Source organism: Procambarus clarkii, chromosome 59 (assembly GCF_040958095.1).
Source record: "Procambarus clarkii isolate CNS0578487 chromosome 59, FALCON_Pclarkii_2.0, whole genome shotgun sequence".
Taxonomy (NCBI): Eukaryota; Metazoa; Arthropoda; class Malacostraca; order Decapoda; family Cambaridae; genus Procambarus; species Procambarus clarkii.
This window is the reverse complement of record NC_091208.1, coordinates 27,289,927-27,309,360: the sequence shown is the minus strand read 5'-3', so window position 1 is coordinate 27,309,360 and position 19,434 is coordinate 27,289,927. Positions and strand designations below refer to the sequence as shown.

The window sequence follows — 19,434 nt, the reverse complement described above, 5'->3', positions numbered from 1 at the left end:
TAATTCTATACAAGACCAGGAATGGAACTTGTCTCCACAACAGTGTTATCTGATGTTATCACCTGACAACTGTATACATGTACTTGTATACCCAAGACTCTTGGTCATAATCTCAAGCCGGTAAACTCCAGAGTGCTCTCCACTCTACCTTGCACTCTATCATAGAACCCCCCCCCCCCCCTCCTGACTGTCTGTCTGTCTGTCTAAACTGGCTAGGGGAATCTCTCTCTCTCTAAGGCAGCAGTCTAGTTATCGCTGTCCTCAATGTCTCAAATATACAGTTCCACGAGTATATATATGGAGGGGGACCGGGAGCTAAGCTCCACCTTCCAGGAGATAGCCTCTGGCTATCTACCTATCCCACCTAGACAGCGGCTTGTTAGATGGAAAGACACAGCCAACCGGCTGCAATTATCAGCTTAGCAGCAAGTAAGGTCACTTCACACGACCTGACCCTTACTCAACCTCTCACCATTAGGTCTCTAATGGTGTGACTTCTTAATTGATAATGGCCGACAACCTGGCCACACCAATATCCTCTGTGACTCAACTCTCGGTTTATGTGAAATGTTAAATAAAACCCATTTATGGGTTTTATTTAACATTTCATTTAATTTCCATTTATGGTGTTACACTGTACAGGTTTGGGACCAGCCCCTCTACTATTTTCCACGTGTAAATTATTATGTATCTCTCCCGCCTGCGCTCAAGAGAATACAGGTTTAGACTCTTTAGTCGGTCCCAATAGTTTAGATGTTTTACCGAGTGGATTCTAGCAGTAAAGGATCTCTGCACGCTCTCCAGGTCAGCAATTTCTCCAGCTTTGAAAGGGGCTGTCATTGTGCAGCAGTACTCCACTCTAGAGAGCACTAGCGTCTTGAAGAGTATCATCATCGGTATAGCATCTCTAGTGTGAAAAGTTCTTGTTATCCAACCTGTCATTTTTCTTGCAGTTGTGACGGCTACTTTATTGTGTTCTTTAAAGGTAAGGTCTTCCGACATGAGTACACCCAGATCCTTTACATTGCCTTTTCGTTCTATGTTATGATTTGCCTGAGTTTTGTACGTGGTTTCCGTTTTTATTTTCATTTTTTCCGTAGCGCATGAGCTGGAACTTCGTTAAACACCATATTATTTTCTGTAGCCCATAGAAAGACCTGATCTACAACTGATTGGAGGTTTGTCGTGTCCTATGTTGCCTACTCTCATGAAGATCCTAGTGTCATCTGCAAGGGTGCTGAGAGAGACCTCAGCACGCCAGCAGGGTGCTGAGAGAGACCTCAGCACGCCAGCAGGGTGCTGAGAGAGACCTCAGCACGCCAGCAGGGTGCTGAGAGAGACCTCAGCACGCCAGCAGGGTGCTGAGAGAGACCTCAGCACGCCAGCAGGGTGCTGAGAGAGACCTCAGCACGCCAGCAGGGTGCTGAGAGAGACCTCAGCACGCCAGCAGGGTGCTGAGAGAGACCTCAGCACGCCAGCAGGGTGCTGAGAGAGAGACCTCAGGACGCCAGCAGGGTGCTGAGAGAGAGACCTCAGCACGCCAGCAGGGTGCTGAGAGAGAGACCTCAGGACGCCAGCAGGGTGCTGAGAGAGAGACCTCAGCACGCCAGCAGGGTGCTGAGAGAGACCTCAGGACGCCAGCAGGGTGCTGAGAGAGACCTCAGCACGCCAGCAGGGTGCTGAGAGAGAGACCTCAGGACGCCAGCAGGGTGCTGAGAGAGACCTCAGGACGCCAGCAGGGTGCTGAGAGAGAGACCACAGGACGCCAGCAGGGTGCTGAGAGAGAGACCTCAGGACGCCAGCAGGGTGCTGAGAGAGAGACCTCAGCAGGGTGCTGAGAGAGAGACCTCAGCACGCCAGCAGGGTGCTGAGAGAGAGGCCTCAGCACGCCAGCAGGGTGCTGAGAGAGAGACCTCAGCACGCCAGCGGGGTGCTGAGAGAGACCTCAGCACGCCAGCAGGGTGCTGAGAGAGAGGCCTCAGCACGCCAGCAGGGCCCTAGCTAAGAGAGACTAATCTGACTGGGGGCAAGTTGACAAGTATTCAGATATTTATATTTACCTGACTTGTTCAACTTGCAAGTGTCTCATTCCCTTCACAGCTGAAGCTTGTTTGAAGGTCGCCAAGATGTTTGTCTTGGGAGCTCCGACACACACCCATCATCTTAACGCTGTTGGGGCTTCGGGGCTTCTGTTTGGCTGAGATGATTGTGTTTGTGCTTGTTTAGTGTTGCACAGGGTTATCTTGAGATGATTTCGGGGCTTTAGTGTCCCCTCGGCCCGGTCCTCGACCAGGCCTCCACCCCCAGGAAGCAGCCCGTGACAGCTGACTAACACCCAGGTACCTATTTTACTGCTAGGTAACAGGGGCATAGGGTGAAAGAAACTCTGCCCCTTGTTTCTCGCCGGCGCCTGGGATCGAACCCAGGACCACAGAATCATAAGTCCCGCGTGCTGTCCGCTCGGCCGACCGACTCCCCAGGGTAGCCAGGCTGGAGTACTCACCTAATTGTGCTTGCGGGGGTTGAGCTTTGGCTCTTTGGGTCCCAAGTGTGTGTGTCGAGAAGTGTCCCAAGTTGGAGTGTGTCTCGAGAGGTGTTTTTCTTTTGTGGCTTGCAGTGTTGCATAGGCTTGCAGCATTGTGAGTTTTGCATTATGTTGCTGCATAGTCGCTCAAACCTCCCAGTAACTCCCCCCTTCCCCCCCCCCCCCATCACTTGATATGAGCCAGGTGCTGGAGCCCACAGTTCTGTAACTATCCCAACATCTGATTTAATTGAAATTGTTGTGGACAGTATGTTAGATATTAGTTGAGCAGTTTGACTAAAATCTAATATATCTTAACCTATCGCTGGGACAGAACTGACGACATATGCTATCACTGGGACAGGACTGACGACATATGCTATCACTGGGACAGAACTGACGACATATGCTATCACTGGGACAGAACTGACGACATATGCTATCACTGGGACAGGACTGACGACATATGCTATCACTGGGACAGGACTGACGACATATGCTATCACTGGGACAGGACTGACGACATATGCTATCGCTGGGACAGAACTGACGACATATGCTATCGCTGGGACAGGACTGACGACATATGCTATCACTGGGACAGAACTGACGACATATGCTATCACTGGGACAGAACTGACGACATATGCTATCACTGGGACAGGACTGACGACATATGCTATCACTGGGACAGAACTGACGACATATGCTATCACTGGGACAGGACTGACGACATATGCTATCACTGGGACAGAACTGACGACATATGCTATCACTGGGACAGAACTGACGACATATGCTATCACTGGGACAGAACTGATATATCACAAACCAGCGGTGGGGAAACTATGGCACGCGTGTCTAGAGTGGCATGCAAGCAAATTTTGCCGATACACAAAATAAAATGTCAAACATATTTTTGTTGGAAATAAGTTGGACATCCTCTGGTAGGCTTTCATTGCATTGTTCACTACGAGGCCTTGAGTGCCTAAACACTTAAGAAACTTGAGTAAGAAGTGATGATTAATTTAATCAAGATATTTAATTGATTTCCATATATGCTTCGGAGAAAGACAATTTCAAAATTGACTGAGGGGGAATTCAATATATGCTGGACTACTTATTTACACAACTAGTTGGCCTTGTAAAGGTTCTATACTTAAACGATATTGTTAATTAAGTGAAAAATTATCTAAAATTCTAAATCATGTTTTTAATGTAGAGGCAAGACGTCCTGTTTGATCTGTTATTCTTTAACAGATTTAACATTCTAGACTAACCTTCTGTTTTATCTGCAGTGCTTGAATACACATTTCCCCCAGTGTCCCTGTTTGGTCTGTTACTGTCAGTCAGTTGGGAGCCGGTCGGCCGAGCGGACAGCACACTGGACTTGTGATCCTGTGGTCCTGGGTTCGATCCCAGGCGCCGGCGAGAAACTATGGGCAGAGTTTCTTTCACCCTATGCTCTTGTTACCTAGCAGTAAAATAGGTACCTGGGTGTTAGTCAGCTGTCACGGGCTGCTTCCTGGGGGTGGAAGCCTGGTCGAGGACCGGGCCGCGGGGACACTAAAACCCCGAAATCATCTCAAGATAACCTCAAGATAACCTCCCACCCCACAGCATCTGAGTTTGGATGGTATGCACCACAGCCACCAAGTAAGGTGGTATATTGAAATTAAACGCTTTGCGTAACGCTTAACGCTGCCCGAAACGCTTTGCGTAATAGTGGCTTTAGGCATTGTATGTACTAGCTCTATCTATTAATCCAACAAACATTGTAAAATCTCTTTATGTATGTACCTTACCTAAATAAACATTTATTTATTTATTTATTTATTTAAAGACCCATGAATTGTACGTTTCCCACGGGATGATAGCTACGAGCTGCGACAGGTAGGCTGGTTCAAGCTTGACTCATACGATTATAGATCATAAAAATCAATTCTCCTCGGCTTTCAATCAATCCGGCCAATACTTTATCTTGAGGTTATCTTGAGGTTATCTTATCTCGTGTATCGCTAACATAGGCCTCTTTCATGAGCCTACTAAAAAAAAATCTATTGCTTGATTTTGAAAGTAAAAAAAGCTGTAATCTAAGGGAATATTTGCCTAGTCTGTTCCCTAAATATAACTCCGTTAAAAATGCAACTGTTTTACCTATCCAGGAACGTACAAAGGGCCTCGTAGCCTGGTGGATAGCGCGCAGGACTCGTAATTCTGTGGCGCGGGTTCGATTCCCGCACGAGGCAGAAACAAATGGGCAAAGTTTCTTTCACCCTAAGTGCCCCTGTTACCTAGCAGTAAATAGGTACCTGGGAGCTAGTCAGCTGTAACGGACTGCTTCCTGGGGTGTGTGTGTGTGTGGTGTGGAAAAAAAAAAAAAAGTAGTTAGTAAACAGTTGATTGACAGTTGAGAGGCGGGCCGAAAGAGCAAAGCTCAACCCCCGCAAAAACACAACTAGTAAACACAAACCCAAACATCCCACCTATCCTATATAGAGACTAATGAGTCGAAAACGTCAATTAATACGAGGTCCTTAACTTGTTCCAGCACGTCGCTTTCTCAACGGTTTGGGTCATTGATGCTGCGTGTAATAATATTGTTGCTCGTTCGTCTCCTCGTTAAAACAGCTCTGCGGGGTTATAATTGTGTCTTTTGGTAACGAGGCTGTTGGTCATACTGGTTAGGTGGTTTGGTCGTTTATACTGGGTCGTTAAGGTGGTGGAGGGGTAGTTATGGCGGCTGTTGAAGGACCCTTGACGAGGGCTGGTTAACGATACACAAGTGCTAGCTTAACTACCACCTTAATTAACGAGCACATGTAACCAGCAACTACGCATCCCATTGAGTCATCCCAGGCCTCGGGCCACACCCGGGCCACACCCGTGCCACACCCGGGCCACACCCAGGCCCGACTCATTCTTCACCTCGTTACAAGTGAGACTGTTGCCTCTACCCTCAAGGATGTAAATTAGTGATGGGAGCGTCAGACTCAACAGCCACTTCCTCTGACTTTACAATTCCCCATCTTATAGCCTCCAGGAGTTTTCTAACCTTCTGGTATGTCCTCCTCTCCTCTAAACTAGCCTTACACTCTACCCCTCTTAACCCCTGTTTACAGCTTCCTCAGTGGTCATTGGCTCCTATTGGCAGTTCATGGTCAATGTTTTCAATGTCTATCTTATTCTGGGTGAAGACCTGGTCCATCCTGGCTTAGTTGGTTACCATCCGGGGTGTGTGTGTACTCGCCTAGTTGTGCTTGCGGGGGTTGAGTTCTGGCTCTTTGGTCCCGCCTCTCAACTGTCAATCAACTGGTGTACAGATTCCTAAGCCTGTTTCCCCTCTTGTGTGTGTGTGTGTGTGTGTGTGTGTGTGTGTGTGTGTGTGTGTGTGTGTGTGTGTGTGTGTGTGTGTGTGGTTTAACTGCTTGTGAAATATTGTGCATCTAACCTCGACCCCGAGCTGACAGTATGTTTGTTGAGTGCGGTTAGCGCTCCTCATCAACCTGTCGTCAATCCATTAGCTAGAGTTTACTTCCCCTGGTTAACTAGAGTGTAAAGCACTGTGTTAGCCACAGGCTGAAATTGTATTAAGGGCTGTGATAGCAATAAGGCGAGGCTCGCTAATTGTATTAAGGGCTGTGATAACAATAAGACGAGGCTCGCTAATTGTATTAAGGGCTGTGATAGCAATAAGGCGAGGCTCGCTAATTGTATTAAGGGCTGTGATAGCAATAAGACGAGGCTCGCTAATTGTATTAAGGGCTGTGATAGCAATAAGGCGAGGCTCGCTAATTGTATTAAGGGCTGTGATAGCAATAAGGCGAGGCTCGCTAATTGTATTAAGGGCTGTGATAGCAATAAGGCGAGGCTCGCTAATTGTATTAAGGGCTGTGATAGCAATAAGGCGAGGCTCGCTAATTGTATTAAGGGCTGTGATAGCAATAAGACGAGGCTCGCTAATTGTATTAAGGGCTGTGATAGCAATAAGGCGAGGCTCGCTAATTGTATTAAGGGCTGTGATAGCAATAAGGCGAGGCTCGCTAATTGTATTAAGGGCTGTGATAGCAATAAGGCGAGGCTCGCTAATTGTATTAAGGGCTGTGATAGCAATAAGGCGAGGCTCGCTAATTGTATTAAGGGCTGTGATAACAATAAGGCAAGGCTCGCTAATTGTATTAAGGGCTGTGATAGCAATAAGACGAGGCTCGCTAATTGTATTAAGGGCTGTGATAACTATAAGACGAGGCTCGCTAATTGTATTAAGGGCTGTGATAGCAATAAGGCGAGGCTCGCTAATTGTATTAAGGGCTGTGATAGCAATAAGACGAGGCTCGCTAATTGTATTAAGGGCTGTGATAGCAATAAGGCGAGGCTCGCTAATTGTATTAAGGGCTGTGATAGCAATAAGGCGAGGCTCGCTAATTGTATTAAGGGCTGTGATAGCAATAAGGCGAGGCTCGCTAATTCTATTAAGGGCTGTGATAGCAATAAGGCGAGGCTCGCTAATTGTATTAAGGGCTGAGATAGCAATAAGACGAGGCTCGCTAATTCTATTAAGGGCTGTGATAGCAATAAGGCGAGGCTCGCTAATTGTATTAAGGGCTGAGATAGCAATAAGACGAGGCTCGCTAATTGTATTAAGGGCTGTGATAGGGACAGGGCGAGTCTCGCTGTTCATCCTTTATCAGCTGGTGACGAATCGCTGACGTGGGGGGGGGGGGTGGGGGTGGAGGTTGAGGGGAGGTGGGGAAGGTGGTTGTGTGTACTTACCTATCAGTGATTGCGGGGGCGTGAGCTCTAGCTCTGCATCCCCCACCTACTACCCTTGATGTACCTATTTCGATATAATTGAACTATTTTTTCGTTCGAAATCTTTGTCAAATCTGGCTTGAAGGTTTTGGATGGAGGTGGCTTCCACAACTTCTGCTTTCAGTGCATTCCACTCGTTGGCCTCTCGAACAAGGTACGGGTATTTCTTGGCATTTCTTCGACTCATTTGTGTTTCTAGTTTCCACTTGTATCCGCTGGTTCAAGATGGGGGTCCCGCTCTCCCCTGTAGTGCGGGCTCAGTCTATGGGCCTCGAGTTTTCTGGCCGAGCTGGGTACCCGGAGATAGGGAGATAGCGATGGGCTGGTGTGATTTGCTTTATGTTCCTGTGATGGACATTTATGGCGTCGAGTTGGTGACAGCACGTTGGGCGATTGTGAAGGTTACGGAGGAGTTGGCATATCTGGAATTTCTCCGTCGCTACGAGGGGCGGACCTTACCCCTGCCGGATGGTGTGGGCACTGTGACCCCCTCTGATCGGAGTGGTGCTCTCAGGTCAGTGTTCATGGGGCACCCATGGAGTTTCCGGAGGGTCTGCTACGGCGGTACTTCGGCCAGTTTGGCGCCGTTGTTAGTGTTCGGCTGCACATGATATCATCTAGTCCGCTCAAGGGTGTGCGGACGAACATTCGCACCCTGGGCATGCGGCTCTGGGCAGACATTCCGTCCTCTGTGAAATTCTTGGGATACCACGTTCGGGTGTTTTATGCCCGCCAACCTCGGACGTGTTATCATTGTGGCCTTTTGGGCCATCAGGCTGCTGGGTGTTCTGCGCCTGCCGTTGCGCCCGTGAACCTCTTCAGTGAGGAGGATTTCCCGCCGCTTCCTGTGGGGGAGGCTTCGGTAGATGTGGACGTCTCTTTGGCCGCAGCTGTGCCCCCTGTGTCGACTGTTGCACCTCCTGTTGTTGTCGCCTCTCCTCCGGAGGTTGTGTCGACGCCTGGTGATCGTCCTGCTCCAGCTGGTGTCCCTGTTCTTCAGACTGCCTTCTGCTCGGATCCCCCGTCTTCAAGTTCTTCATCTGTCCCTGTCCCTGCACCCTCGCCGTCTGTCCCGGCTGTGGTGGGTGCTGGGGTGGATACGGCGCCTCCTGTGCCCGGCCTGGTGCCCCATGTGGTTGAGGATGCTGCCGTTCCGCGACGAGCCTCGGTTCACCCGGCTTGTGTTGCACGTGTCTCTGAGTCAGCCTCCGGGTCTGATGATGTGCGGCCCGAGCCTAAGCGTTCCCGGCGTTCTTCTACTGCATGCGCTGACGTTGGCGATTTCGATGATTGTGGATCTTACGGCGGGGTGCCTCTGGTTGCGTTGCATTCTACGGTGGTGGCGGAGATGCATTTGCCTGAGGATGGCGGTGCCGGTGTTTCGGCCTCCCCTTCTGGTGTGGTGTCTGCTGATCCTGATTTGGGTGCGTCGGATGGCTCCGGTTCTTCGTGGGTGGTTCCCCCTGCTGAGGCTCGTGGTGAGCGTGGTGACCTGGTGGTGGTGTTGAAAAAGGCTGCTCGCTCTGAGGGTTCCGTACCCCCTTCCTCGTTTCCCGTTTCATCGGCGGCGGTCTCGACGCCTCTTCCGTCTCAGGCCGCCTCTTCTGTTTCTCCTGCGGTCTCAGTGGAGGTGTTACCGTCTTGTCAGCCGTCCCCTTTTCCTGTGCGTTCGGCGGCGAGGCCGTCTCGGCGGCCTATGTACGCTTCTTCGGTGTCTTCTGCGTCCTCGGAAGGAGTGTTTCGCGCTCCCCTGCCTCGGTATGCGGCGGGAGTGGCCGTTTCTGCCTGATTTGGTGATTTCTGAGTTTATGCAGGGCCCACGGCGGCAGGGGGCTCGTCCCCCTACCGACATGGAGTATTTGATTTGGGAGGCCTATAAGGGAAAGTATCCTCGGGATGTGTTCCCTGAGAAATATGTTCCTGTCTCTGAGAAATGTATTCCTCGCCCATGATTCCTTTGTATGTTGTGGGTTGTTTCCATTTGTGTGCATGGTTGTGGGGTGCGGGTCGCGTGTGTGTGTGGTTGGGCGGGTTTGTTTTTTCGGTTCCTGCGTGCTCCGGTTTGTGGTTGTGGGTTTGTGTGTGTGTGTGTGTCCGGTTCCTGTGCAGTCCGGTTTTTGTTAGTGTGTGTGTGTGTGTGGTTGTGGATGTCATGTTATTATGTCATGTTTTTATGATTTTGTGTTTTTTTAGGGTAGTGATTGTGGGCTTGTTTGTGTAGTGTTGAGTGGCCTTCAGGCTGTTAGCGTGACCCGGCCCGGGGTTGTTCTCATTATCATGTGTTGCGATTGTGCTTTTCTCTTTCTTTTGTTATATATTTGTATTTCCTTTATTGTTCTTATCATTTTGTGTTGGTGCCTGTGTGTGTGTGTGTGTGTGTGTGTGTGTGTGTGTGTGTGTGTGTGTGTGTGTGTGTGTGTGTGTGTGTGTGTGGTTGAGGTGCCAGTAGGCTTGTTCTGTATAATTATGTTCTGGTGTTTGGGTTGTTGGGTGCGGGTTTGGGTGTCTTGTGTTGTAATGTTGTCATTTCTGTACGGATGCTCCCGGACGCAGGTTCGAATCCTCGTCACGGCTCTTGTGGATTTGTTCATTTCTGTACTGTATTCCGCTGTCTTTGTAATTATTCTTGTGTTTGTAATTATTGTTGTTTGTAATTATTGTTGTTTGTAATTATTGTTGTGTTTGTAATTATTGTTGTGTTTGTAATTATTGTTGTGTTTGTAATTATTGTTGTGTTTGTAATTATTGTTGTGTTTGTAATTATTGTTGTTTGTAATTATTGTTGTGTTTGTAATTATTGTTGTTTGTAATTATTGTTGTGTTTGTAATTATTGTTGTTTGTAATTATTGTTGTGTTTGTAATTATTGTTGTGTTTGTAATTATTGTTGTTTGTAATTATTGTTGTGTTTGTAATTATTGTTGTGTTTGTAATTATTGTTGTGTTTGTAATTATTGTTGTGTTTGTAATTATTGTTGTGTTTGTAATTATTGTTGTGTTTGTAATTATTGTTGTGTTTGTAATTATTGTTGTTTGTAATTATTGTTGTGTTTGTAATTATTGTTGTGTTTGTAATTATTGTTGTGTTTGTAATTATTGTTGTGTTTGTAATTATTGTTGTTTGTAATTATTGTTGTGTTTGTAATTATTGTTGTGTTTGTAATTATTGTTGTGTTTGTAATTATTGTTGTGTTTGTAATTATTGTTGTTTGTAATTATTGTTGTGTTTGTAATTATTGTTGTTTGTAATTATTGTTGTTTGTAATTATTGTTGTTTGTAATTATTGTTGTGTTTGTAATTATTGTTGTTTGTAATTATTGTTGTGTTTGTAATTATTGTTGTGTTTGTAATTATTGTTGTGTTTGTAATTATTGTTGTGTTTGTAATTATTGTTGTGTTTGTAATTATTGTTGTGTTTGTAATTATTGTTTTGTGGTCGATCCTTCCGGTCGACGGTTTGTGGTTTAGTAATTTTGTTTATTGTGTACTTTTGCAAGTTTGTGCTTTGTCATTGTGTACTTTTGCGCTCTGTTGTTCTAGTTTGTTTTCTGTTTTGCGTTTATTGTACTTAAAAGCATTCTTGCATGTAAAAATAAAAAATAATAAGAAAAACTTGTATTCGCTTATCCTGCTTTGTCTCTATTTATATAGCCTGTTCTTGTCCCATCTTATCTATTTTCGCCATAATCTTTTATGTTGGGATCATATCTCCTTCCCCCCGCAGTGTCCGTTTCTTAAGTCATCAAGAGAGGGACATTCAGTTGCATTACACTATCGTCATAGCTAAATCCTTTTAGCTCTGGCTGTGATGAAGGGGAGAGGGGGGGGGGAGATAGATACAGTGGTGGACTCGCACAGTGGTGGACTCGCACAGTGGTGGACTCGCACAGTGGTGGACTCGCACAGTGGTGGACTCGCACAGTGGTGGACTCGCACAGTGGTGGACTCGCACAGTGGTGGACTCGCACAGTGGTGGACTCGCACAGTGGTGGACTCGCACAGTGGTGGACTCGCACAGTGGTGGACTCGCACAGTGGTGGACTCGCACAGTGGTGGACTCGCACAGTGGTGGACTCGCACAGTGGTGGACTCGCACAGTGGTGGACTCGCACAGTGGTGGACTCGCACAGTGGTGGACTCGCACAGTGGTGGACTCGCACAGTGGTCGACTCGCACAGTGGTCGACTCGCACAGTGGTCGACTCGCACAGTGGTGGACTCGCACAGTGGTCGACTCGCACAGTGGTGGACTCGCACAGTGGTGGACTCGCACAGTGGTGGACTCGCACAGTGGTGGACTCGCACAGTGGTCGAGTGATCCGGCGGACATGATAGAAGAAAGCGCACTCGTAGGTCAAGGCACCACACATTAGCTCTAAGATTATATTCTAAGTTTAGAACAAAACATAAAACTCTATCTAGGCTAAATTATTTAAGTTCACGAACTTGGTCTTAAGAAAATGAGTTGAAAAAGATGTCACTTTGCAAGACTCGCATTTAAAATGTGTATATTTACACACACACACACACACACACACACACACACACACACACACACACACACAGGTGTATGCTGGTAAGGCAGGTGTAGCTGGTAAGGTGCTCCAGTGGATAAGGGAGTATCTAAGCAATAGGAAGCAGAGAGTTACGGTGAGGGGTGAGACCTCCGATTGGCGTGAAGTCACCAGTGGAGTCCCACAGGGCTCTGTACTCGGTCCTATCTTGTTTCTGATATATGTAAATGATCTCCCGGAGGGTATCGATTCATTTCTCTCAATGTTTGCGGACGATGCTAAAATTATGAGAAGGATTAAAACAGAAGAGGACTGTTTGAGGCTTCAAGAAGACCTAGACAAGCTGAAGGAATGGTCGAACAAATGGTTGTTAGAGTTTAACCCAACCAAATGTAATGTAATGAAGATAGGTGTAGGGAGCAGGAGGCCAGATACAAGGTATCATCTGGGAGAGGAAATTCTTCCGGAGTCAGAGAAGGAAAAAGACTTGGGGGTTGATATCACGCCAGACCTGTCTCCTGCAGCACATATCAAGCGGATAACATCAGCGGCATATGCCAGGCTGGCCAACATACGAACGGCATTCAGAAACTTGTGTAAAGAATCATTCAGAACTTTGTATACCACATATGTCAGGCCAATCCTGGAGTATGCAGCCCCAGCATGGAGTCCATATCTAGTCAAGGATAAGACTAAACTGGAAAAGGTTCAAAGGTTTGCCACCAGACTAGTACCCGAGCTGAGAGGTATGAGCTACGAGGAGAGACTACGGGAATTAAACCTCACTTCGCTGGAAGACAGAAGAGTTAGGGGGGACATGATCACCACATTCAAGATTCTGAAGGGGATTGATAGGGTAGATAAAGACAGTCTATTTAACACAAGGGGAACACGCACAAGGGGACACAGGTGGAAACTGAGTGCCCAAATGAGCCACAGAGATATTAGAAAGAACTTTTTTAGTGTCAGAGTGGTTGACAAATGGAATGCATTAGGAAGTGATGTGGTGGAGGCTGACTCCATACACAGTTTCAAGTGTAGATATGACAGAGCCCGATAGGCTCATGAATCTGTACACCTGTTGATTGACGGTTGAGAGGCGGGACCAAAGAGCCAGAGCTCAACCCCCGCAAACACAACTAGGTGAGTACAACTAGGTGACTAGGTGAGTACACACACACACACACACACACACACACACACACATATATATATATATATATATATATATATATATATATATATATATATATATATATATATATATATATATATATATATATATATATAAAAATATATAAATAAACCGAAAACGCACCCTGGGCTACCCAGGGTGTAGCCCAGGCTGTAGCCCAGGGGGCTACATGTAGCCCCCTGGTGTAGCCATGACAACAAGGGGGGGGGCGCCTCACCCAAACTAGCGACGCTAATGGCAATGCTTTCCACCCATTACTTTAACAAGTCCTTGTGTGGTGTCATGCTGTCCCTCCACCCCCCCCCCCCTTCATCCCCCCTCCCCCCTCCCACGCCTCCATCCCTCCCACTTCCCTCCCACTTCCCTCCCACTCCCGACTTGATAACAAGGAGTAATTTGTATTTTGTACAGTCATGCTAATCATTAGGAATTCTGTAATGAATTCTGTTAATTTGTGTTTTTTCTTTCAGTGGCGCACGGGACTTTGTTCCCGGCTCACAATCGGGGATCTTGGGTTCGATTCCTGGGGGGGTGGAACGAAAGGGGTTGGCTATGTTTTCTATCACCTAATGCTTCTGTTCACCCAGCAGTAAATAGGTAGCCAGGAAGGCAACTGTTGTGGGGGGGGGGTTGCATCCTGGGGAGGGAATATATATATATATATATATATATATATATATATATATATATATATATATATATATATATATATATATATATAATATATTTGATGATTCAAGATAATTGTATTGCTTATAATAGCCGCCTGGATCGTCCAATCATTAATTGCATTGACCTGAAGTTGCAGAGATTGCGAAGTTCACAAGGAGTTCAATGTTTTAAACCTGTGCAGAATATTCTGGAGGTTTGCTGACCTGTAGCCAGTTGACCTGTAGCCAGTTGACCTGTAGCCAGTTGACCTGTAGCCAGTTGACCTGTAGCCAGTTGACCTGTAGCCAGTTGACCTGTAGCCAGTTGACCTGTAGCCAGTTGACCTGTTGCCAGTTGACCTGTAGCCAGTTGACCTGTAGCCAGTTGACCTGTAGCCAGTTGAGCTGTAGCCAGTTGACCTGTAGCCAGTTGAGCTGTAGCCAGTTGACCTGTAGCCAGTTGACCTGTAGCCAGTTGACCTGTAGCCAGTTGACCTGTAGCCAGTTGACCTGTTGCTGACCTGCAGCAGCAGGTGTGGTGGCTGTACTAACGTGGGACTGCCTTTCAGGTAAGCGGAGGCAGCAGGAAGCAGACTGCACCAGCATACGACGTAATTCATGTAAGTTACTCTTGCGTGTGTGTGTGTGTGTGTGTGCGCGCGCGCGTGTGTGTGTGCGCGCGTGTGTGTGCGCGCGCGCGTGTGTGCGTGCGTGAGTCGACTCTTGAGTGTATCACCCAGCTGGTCACTCAACAATCCTAAGTGTATTTAAACTCAGGGGGAGACATGATCACCACTTACAAAATTCTCAGGGGGAATCTTACAAGCCAACACGACAAACTCTTCCATCACAGCCATGGGAGACTCTTCCATCTCCACCATACCACTGTTCCATCCTCCGACCCATTTCCCGTCCCAGCTACTGTCCCACCCATTTCTGTATCACTGTACAATTTATATTGCGAAGTGGTGAATAATTGTACCGAATAAAAAGCTTTTAAATAGTCAAAATAAATTGGTTTATCTTTGAATTTAGAGATGCCTATAGGCCTACGCCAGATAGGCCTATGAAGAAATATATAAAGGGAAATCGCAATGTGTTGGAAAATATAATATATTTCGTCAAGTGCCTCGGGCAAGGGAGATATATTTTATTAATTAAAATTCTGTGGCAGGGAGTCGGCTTTAGTTAATTACAGGTGTGGGGGGGGGGGCGAAGAGCCCCCTCCCCCACACACACCTGTCAGGGGGACACCCCCACACACACACACACCTGCCTGGGGGGACACCCCTCCCTCCACACACCTGCTTGGTTGATTAGGATGGGAAATGGGAGTTAGACAGTGGTGGGAGATGGCGTTCAGTAAGTGGAAGGTGGGAGGGAGGGCAGTTTTTTTTTTTTTTTTTTTTTTTTTATTATTATTTTCTATCACAAACGTGGCCAGACATTTACAATGCTAACCAGCATATATACATTTTCTTCTGTCCTCCATGGACAGGGTTAGAGATGTGTTAAACATATAGTTCAAGGGTTTATTGAACACTCAACCACAGAAGGTGATTCGGTGCTTTTAAAATGCTAAGCTAACCTACATACGTAAATACATAGATACACAGATTTACGTATGCCCTACATAAAGTGTTTGATGTGACTTTTACATAGTGTCATTAATGTACATTCACAAAGGTGAAATGTAATTCTGATCAGCTTCCATATATACTTTATACCCATACATATACATACATATACACACACATGCATTCACATACATCTGTCTCATTTACTCTGACAGGGTGAGATAGCTGATAAAGAAACTAGTGTGCAATTAAGCACTTAATCACTGAAGGTGATGAGGGCAGTGGGAGGGGAGTCAGTGGGAGGGGAGTCAGTGGGAGGGGAGTCAGTGGGAGGGGAGTCAGTGGGAGGGGAGGCAGTGGGTGGCCGCTCTAATGCCAGGTAAAAATTATTGTGTATATCTTAAGTCTTGGCAACGCCGCCGACCCTCTGATCCAGACGGCTCTATAGAGCTTCGCTGACGGCTCTGTGGTGCCTCACTGACGGCTCTGTGGTGCCTCACTGACAGCTCTGTGGTGCCTCACTGACGGCTCTGTGGTGCCTCACTGACGGCTCTGTGGTGCCTCGCTGACGGCTCTGTAGAGCCTTGCTGACGGCTCTGTGGTGCCTCGCTGACGGCTCTGTGGTGCCTCGCTGACGGCTCTATAGGTGCCTCGCTGACGGCTCTATAGGTGCCTCGCTGACGGCTCTATAGGTGCCTCGCTGACGGCTCTATAGGTGCCTCGCTGACGGCTCTGTGGTGCCTCGCTGACGGCTCTGTGGTGCCTCGCTGACGGCTCTGTGGTGCCTCGCTGACGGCTCTGTGGTGCCTCGCTGACGGCTCTGTGGTGCCTCGCTGACGGCTCTGTGGTGCCTCGCTGACGGCTCTATTGTACCTCGCTAACGAGGTAGATAGAGTCGTTAGACATTTTAGACATTAAGGATCCTACCTAAGGAACGTAAACTGCCCTGTTGATACATTTAATACCCAATTAATATCCCTGATACCCAATTCATATTTATTCATACCCAATTAATTTATTAATAAAATTACCCAATTTATTCGTACCCAATTAATACCCTCCCTTGTAACGGCATTCATCCACCACCTCACCCAAAGCGTATATTATCCGATGTTAAACACGGGAAAATTGTCTTTGAAAATGTAAGGTGGACCTTGCGAAACACAGCACCAGGCGTCAGATTATAATAAAGTGTAAAATTGAACTTTGGAGAGTTAATTTTTCAACTTCCCTCGACAGTGAAGAAAACAAATATATAAATATATATATATATATATATATATATATATATATATATATATATATATATATATATATATATATATATATATATATATATATATATATATATTTAACGAAGAATTTTGGAAATGAAGTTTTAGAACTTTGGAATTCAATTCCTGGAATTTTTGGCCGTCTGAAAAACTATGACAATGACAGTAATGTATTAACAATATCTCCATCAACATATTCGTGTGAGTTATTGTTTTAAAGTGATGAACTGCGTCAAGACTAATTATAGGCGTCAAGCTTCTGACGAAACCAGTTCATCAGCTCTCAAAACAGCCACATAAAAAGCCTGATATAAAATATATCTCATTGTTGGAACAACAGTGAAAGTTTTACTGTGACGAAAATAGCACTGTTTTCCTCTCCTTCAATGTTATATATATTATATATAAATGAAAAGTTATCATGTCACGATTACATTTAAAAAAAAAAAAATATATATTTAAAAAAAAAAACATTTTTAAATGCGCATTCTGAAAGGCTTTTATTTATTTCAGTTTCTTTAATACTTTAGTCGATGTTAAAATAGTGACAACACGTCAACAAACAATATTATTATTGTACAAATATATTAATTTTAACTCTTGTGAAATGCTTGTTAATAACCGGTAATAAACTTCGGCCACCCACTAATGGGGGTCCAGCGTTCGAGTCTCTAACAGCCCAGGTGAGGGAAATGCTAGTTAATAAGAAGATATAATTACTAAAGCTGTACTTTATATGTATGAGGTAATTCAGAAGTAATTGGTGGCCTCGAACTTGTTTAAGAAAGCGTTCAAGGAGCTCTTTCTCCTTGTCAGCCACGCTGTTAACGACCGCTGAATGGTTGTTAGCGTGTTATCCCCACTGTCAGGGTGATGGGGTCACCTCTGAGGTCCTCAGGGCCTTCAGGGTCAGCATGAAGTCCCCTTAAAGGTCCTCAGGGTCACCATAAACTCCCCCTTAAAGGTCCTCAGGGTCAGCATGAAGTCCCCTTAAAGGTCCTCAGGGTCACCATAAACTCCCCCTTAAAGGTCCTCAGGGTCAGCATGAAGTCCCCTTAAAGGTCCTCAGGGTCACCATAAACTCCCCCTTAAAGGTCCTCAGGGTCAGCATGAAGTCCCCTTAAAGGTCCTCAGGGTCACCATAAACTCCCCCTTAAAGGTCCTCAGGGTCAGCATGAAGTCCCCTTAAAGGTCCTCAGGGTCACCATAAACTCCCCCTTAAAGGTCCTCAGGGTCAGCATGAAGTCCCCTTAAAGGTCCTCAGGGTCACCATGAAGTCCCCTTAAAGGTCCCTCAGGGTCACCATAAAGTCCCCCTTAAAGGTCCTCAGGGTCACCATAAAGTTCCCCCCTTAAAGGTCCTCAGGGTCACCATAAAGTCCCCCTTAAAGGTCCTCAGGGTCACCATAAAGTTCCCCCCTTAAAGGTCCTCAGGGTCACCATAAAGTTCCCCCCTTAAAGGTCCCTCAGGGTCACCATAAAGTTCCCCCCTTAAAGGTCCTCAGGGTCACCATAAAGTTCCCCCCTTAAAGGTCCTCAGGGTCACCATAAAGTTCCCCCCTTAAAGGTCCTCAGGGTCACCATAAAGTTCCCCCCTTAAAGGTCCTCAGGGTCACCATAAAGTCCCCCTTAAAGGTCCCTCAGGGTCACCATAAAGTCCCCCCCTTAAAGGTCCCTCAGGGTCACCATAAAGTCCCCTTAAAGGTCCCTCAGGGTCACCATAAAGTCCCCTTAAAGGTCCTCAGGGTCACCATAAAGTCCCCTTAAAGGTCCTCAGGGTCACCATAAAGTCCCCTTAAAGGTCCCTCAGGGTCACCATAAAGTCCCCTTAAAGGTCCTCAGGGTCACCATAAAGTCCCCTTAAAGGTCCCTCAGGGTCACCATAAAGTCCCCTTAAAGGTCCCTCAGGGTCACCATAAAGTCCCCTTAAAGGTCCTCAGGGTCACCATAAAGTCCCCTTAAAGGTCCCTCAGGGTCACCATAAAGTCCCCTTAAAGATCCCTCAGGGTCACCATAAAGTCCCCTTAAAGGTCCCTCAGGGTCACCATAAAGTCCCCTTAAAGGTCCCTCAGGGTCACCATGAAGTCCCCTTAAAGGTCCTCAGGGTCACCATAAAGTCCCCTTAAAGGTCCCTCAGGGTCACCATAAAGTCCCCTTAAAGGTCCTCAGGGTCACCATAAAGTCCCCTTAAAGGTCCTCAGGGTCACCATAAAGTCCCCTTAAAGGTCCCTCAGGGTCACCATAAACTCCCCCTTAAAGGTCCTCAGGGTCACCATAAACCCTTAAAGGTCCCACAGGGACTCCCATAAGGTCAGGTTACCGTGCCAGTGGTAACCCTTGCTCGCCTCACCACAGGAAGTATTAACCTCAGACGTTTCGTTACGGAACCCGTTCATCTTTCATTATAGCGACTTACTTTTAACAATGATTAAACAGTCTGCAAGCTTCGAAATGGTCTAACTTTTAAGGTATTATTGTTATTAAACCACCTTGTTATGTTTCGGAGCTCAAGCTGAGTAAATTGAGTAAAAAGATGTAGAGGTTTCGTAAGAGAATAGGTTTGTCTGCTGTCAAAGGCCAGGAGAGATTTCCCAGCAGGAATCAATAACGCTTTTAAAACTGTAACATTGAAGCGCTCGCTCTTGACTCGGAAACTCTCATGGGAAAATACTTCTTGAAATTTAAACATTAAAAACACTTGAGAAAGGGGGAGATATCGGAGGACCACGAGGCACAGTAGTGTGGGTATATACACCGAGTGTGTATATCAAGAGATGTATACACAGGAAGTGTACATGTCTAGTGTACATCACTAGGCAGTGATGTGGTGGAGGCTGACTCCATACACAGTTTCAAATGTAGATATGATAAGAGTTCGAGAAGTTTAGGA

General features: G+C 46.5%; 2 protein-coding genes across 2 annotated transcripts; one reads left to right on the top strand and one right to left on the bottom strand.

The window, feature by feature from the left end:
• Positions 1 to 6,092: 6,092 nt before the first annotated feature.
• On the bottom strand, positions 6,093 to 7,205 carry LOC138353759 (uncharacterized). The gene has a single exon (XM_069307157.1). The coding sequence runs from the start codon at positions 7,203 to 7,205 to the stop codon at positions 6,093 to 6,095; it is 1,113 nt and encodes a 370-aa protein (XP_069163258.1).
• A 666-nt stretch (positions 7,206 to 7,871) lies between these two features.
• On the top strand, positions 7,872 to 9,125 carry LOC138353758 (calphotin-like). The gene has a single exon (XM_069307156.1). The coding sequence runs from the start codon at positions 7,872 to 7,874 to the stop codon at positions 9,123 to 9,125; it is 1,254 nt and encodes a 417-aa protein (XP_069163257.1).
• The last annotated feature ends 10,309 nt before the right edge of the window (positions 9,126 to 19,434 follow it).

What these genes read in the sequence shown, in the direction of transcription:
- LOC138353758 (XM_069307156.1), top strand. Translation starts at nt 7,872, where the DNA reads ATGGAGTTTCCGGAGGGTCTGCTACGGCGGTACTTCGGCCAGTTTGGC.
- LOC138353759 (XM_069307157.1), bottom strand. Translation starts at nt 7,205, where the DNA reads ATGAACAGCGAGACTCGCCCTGTCCCTATCACAGCCCTTAATACAATT.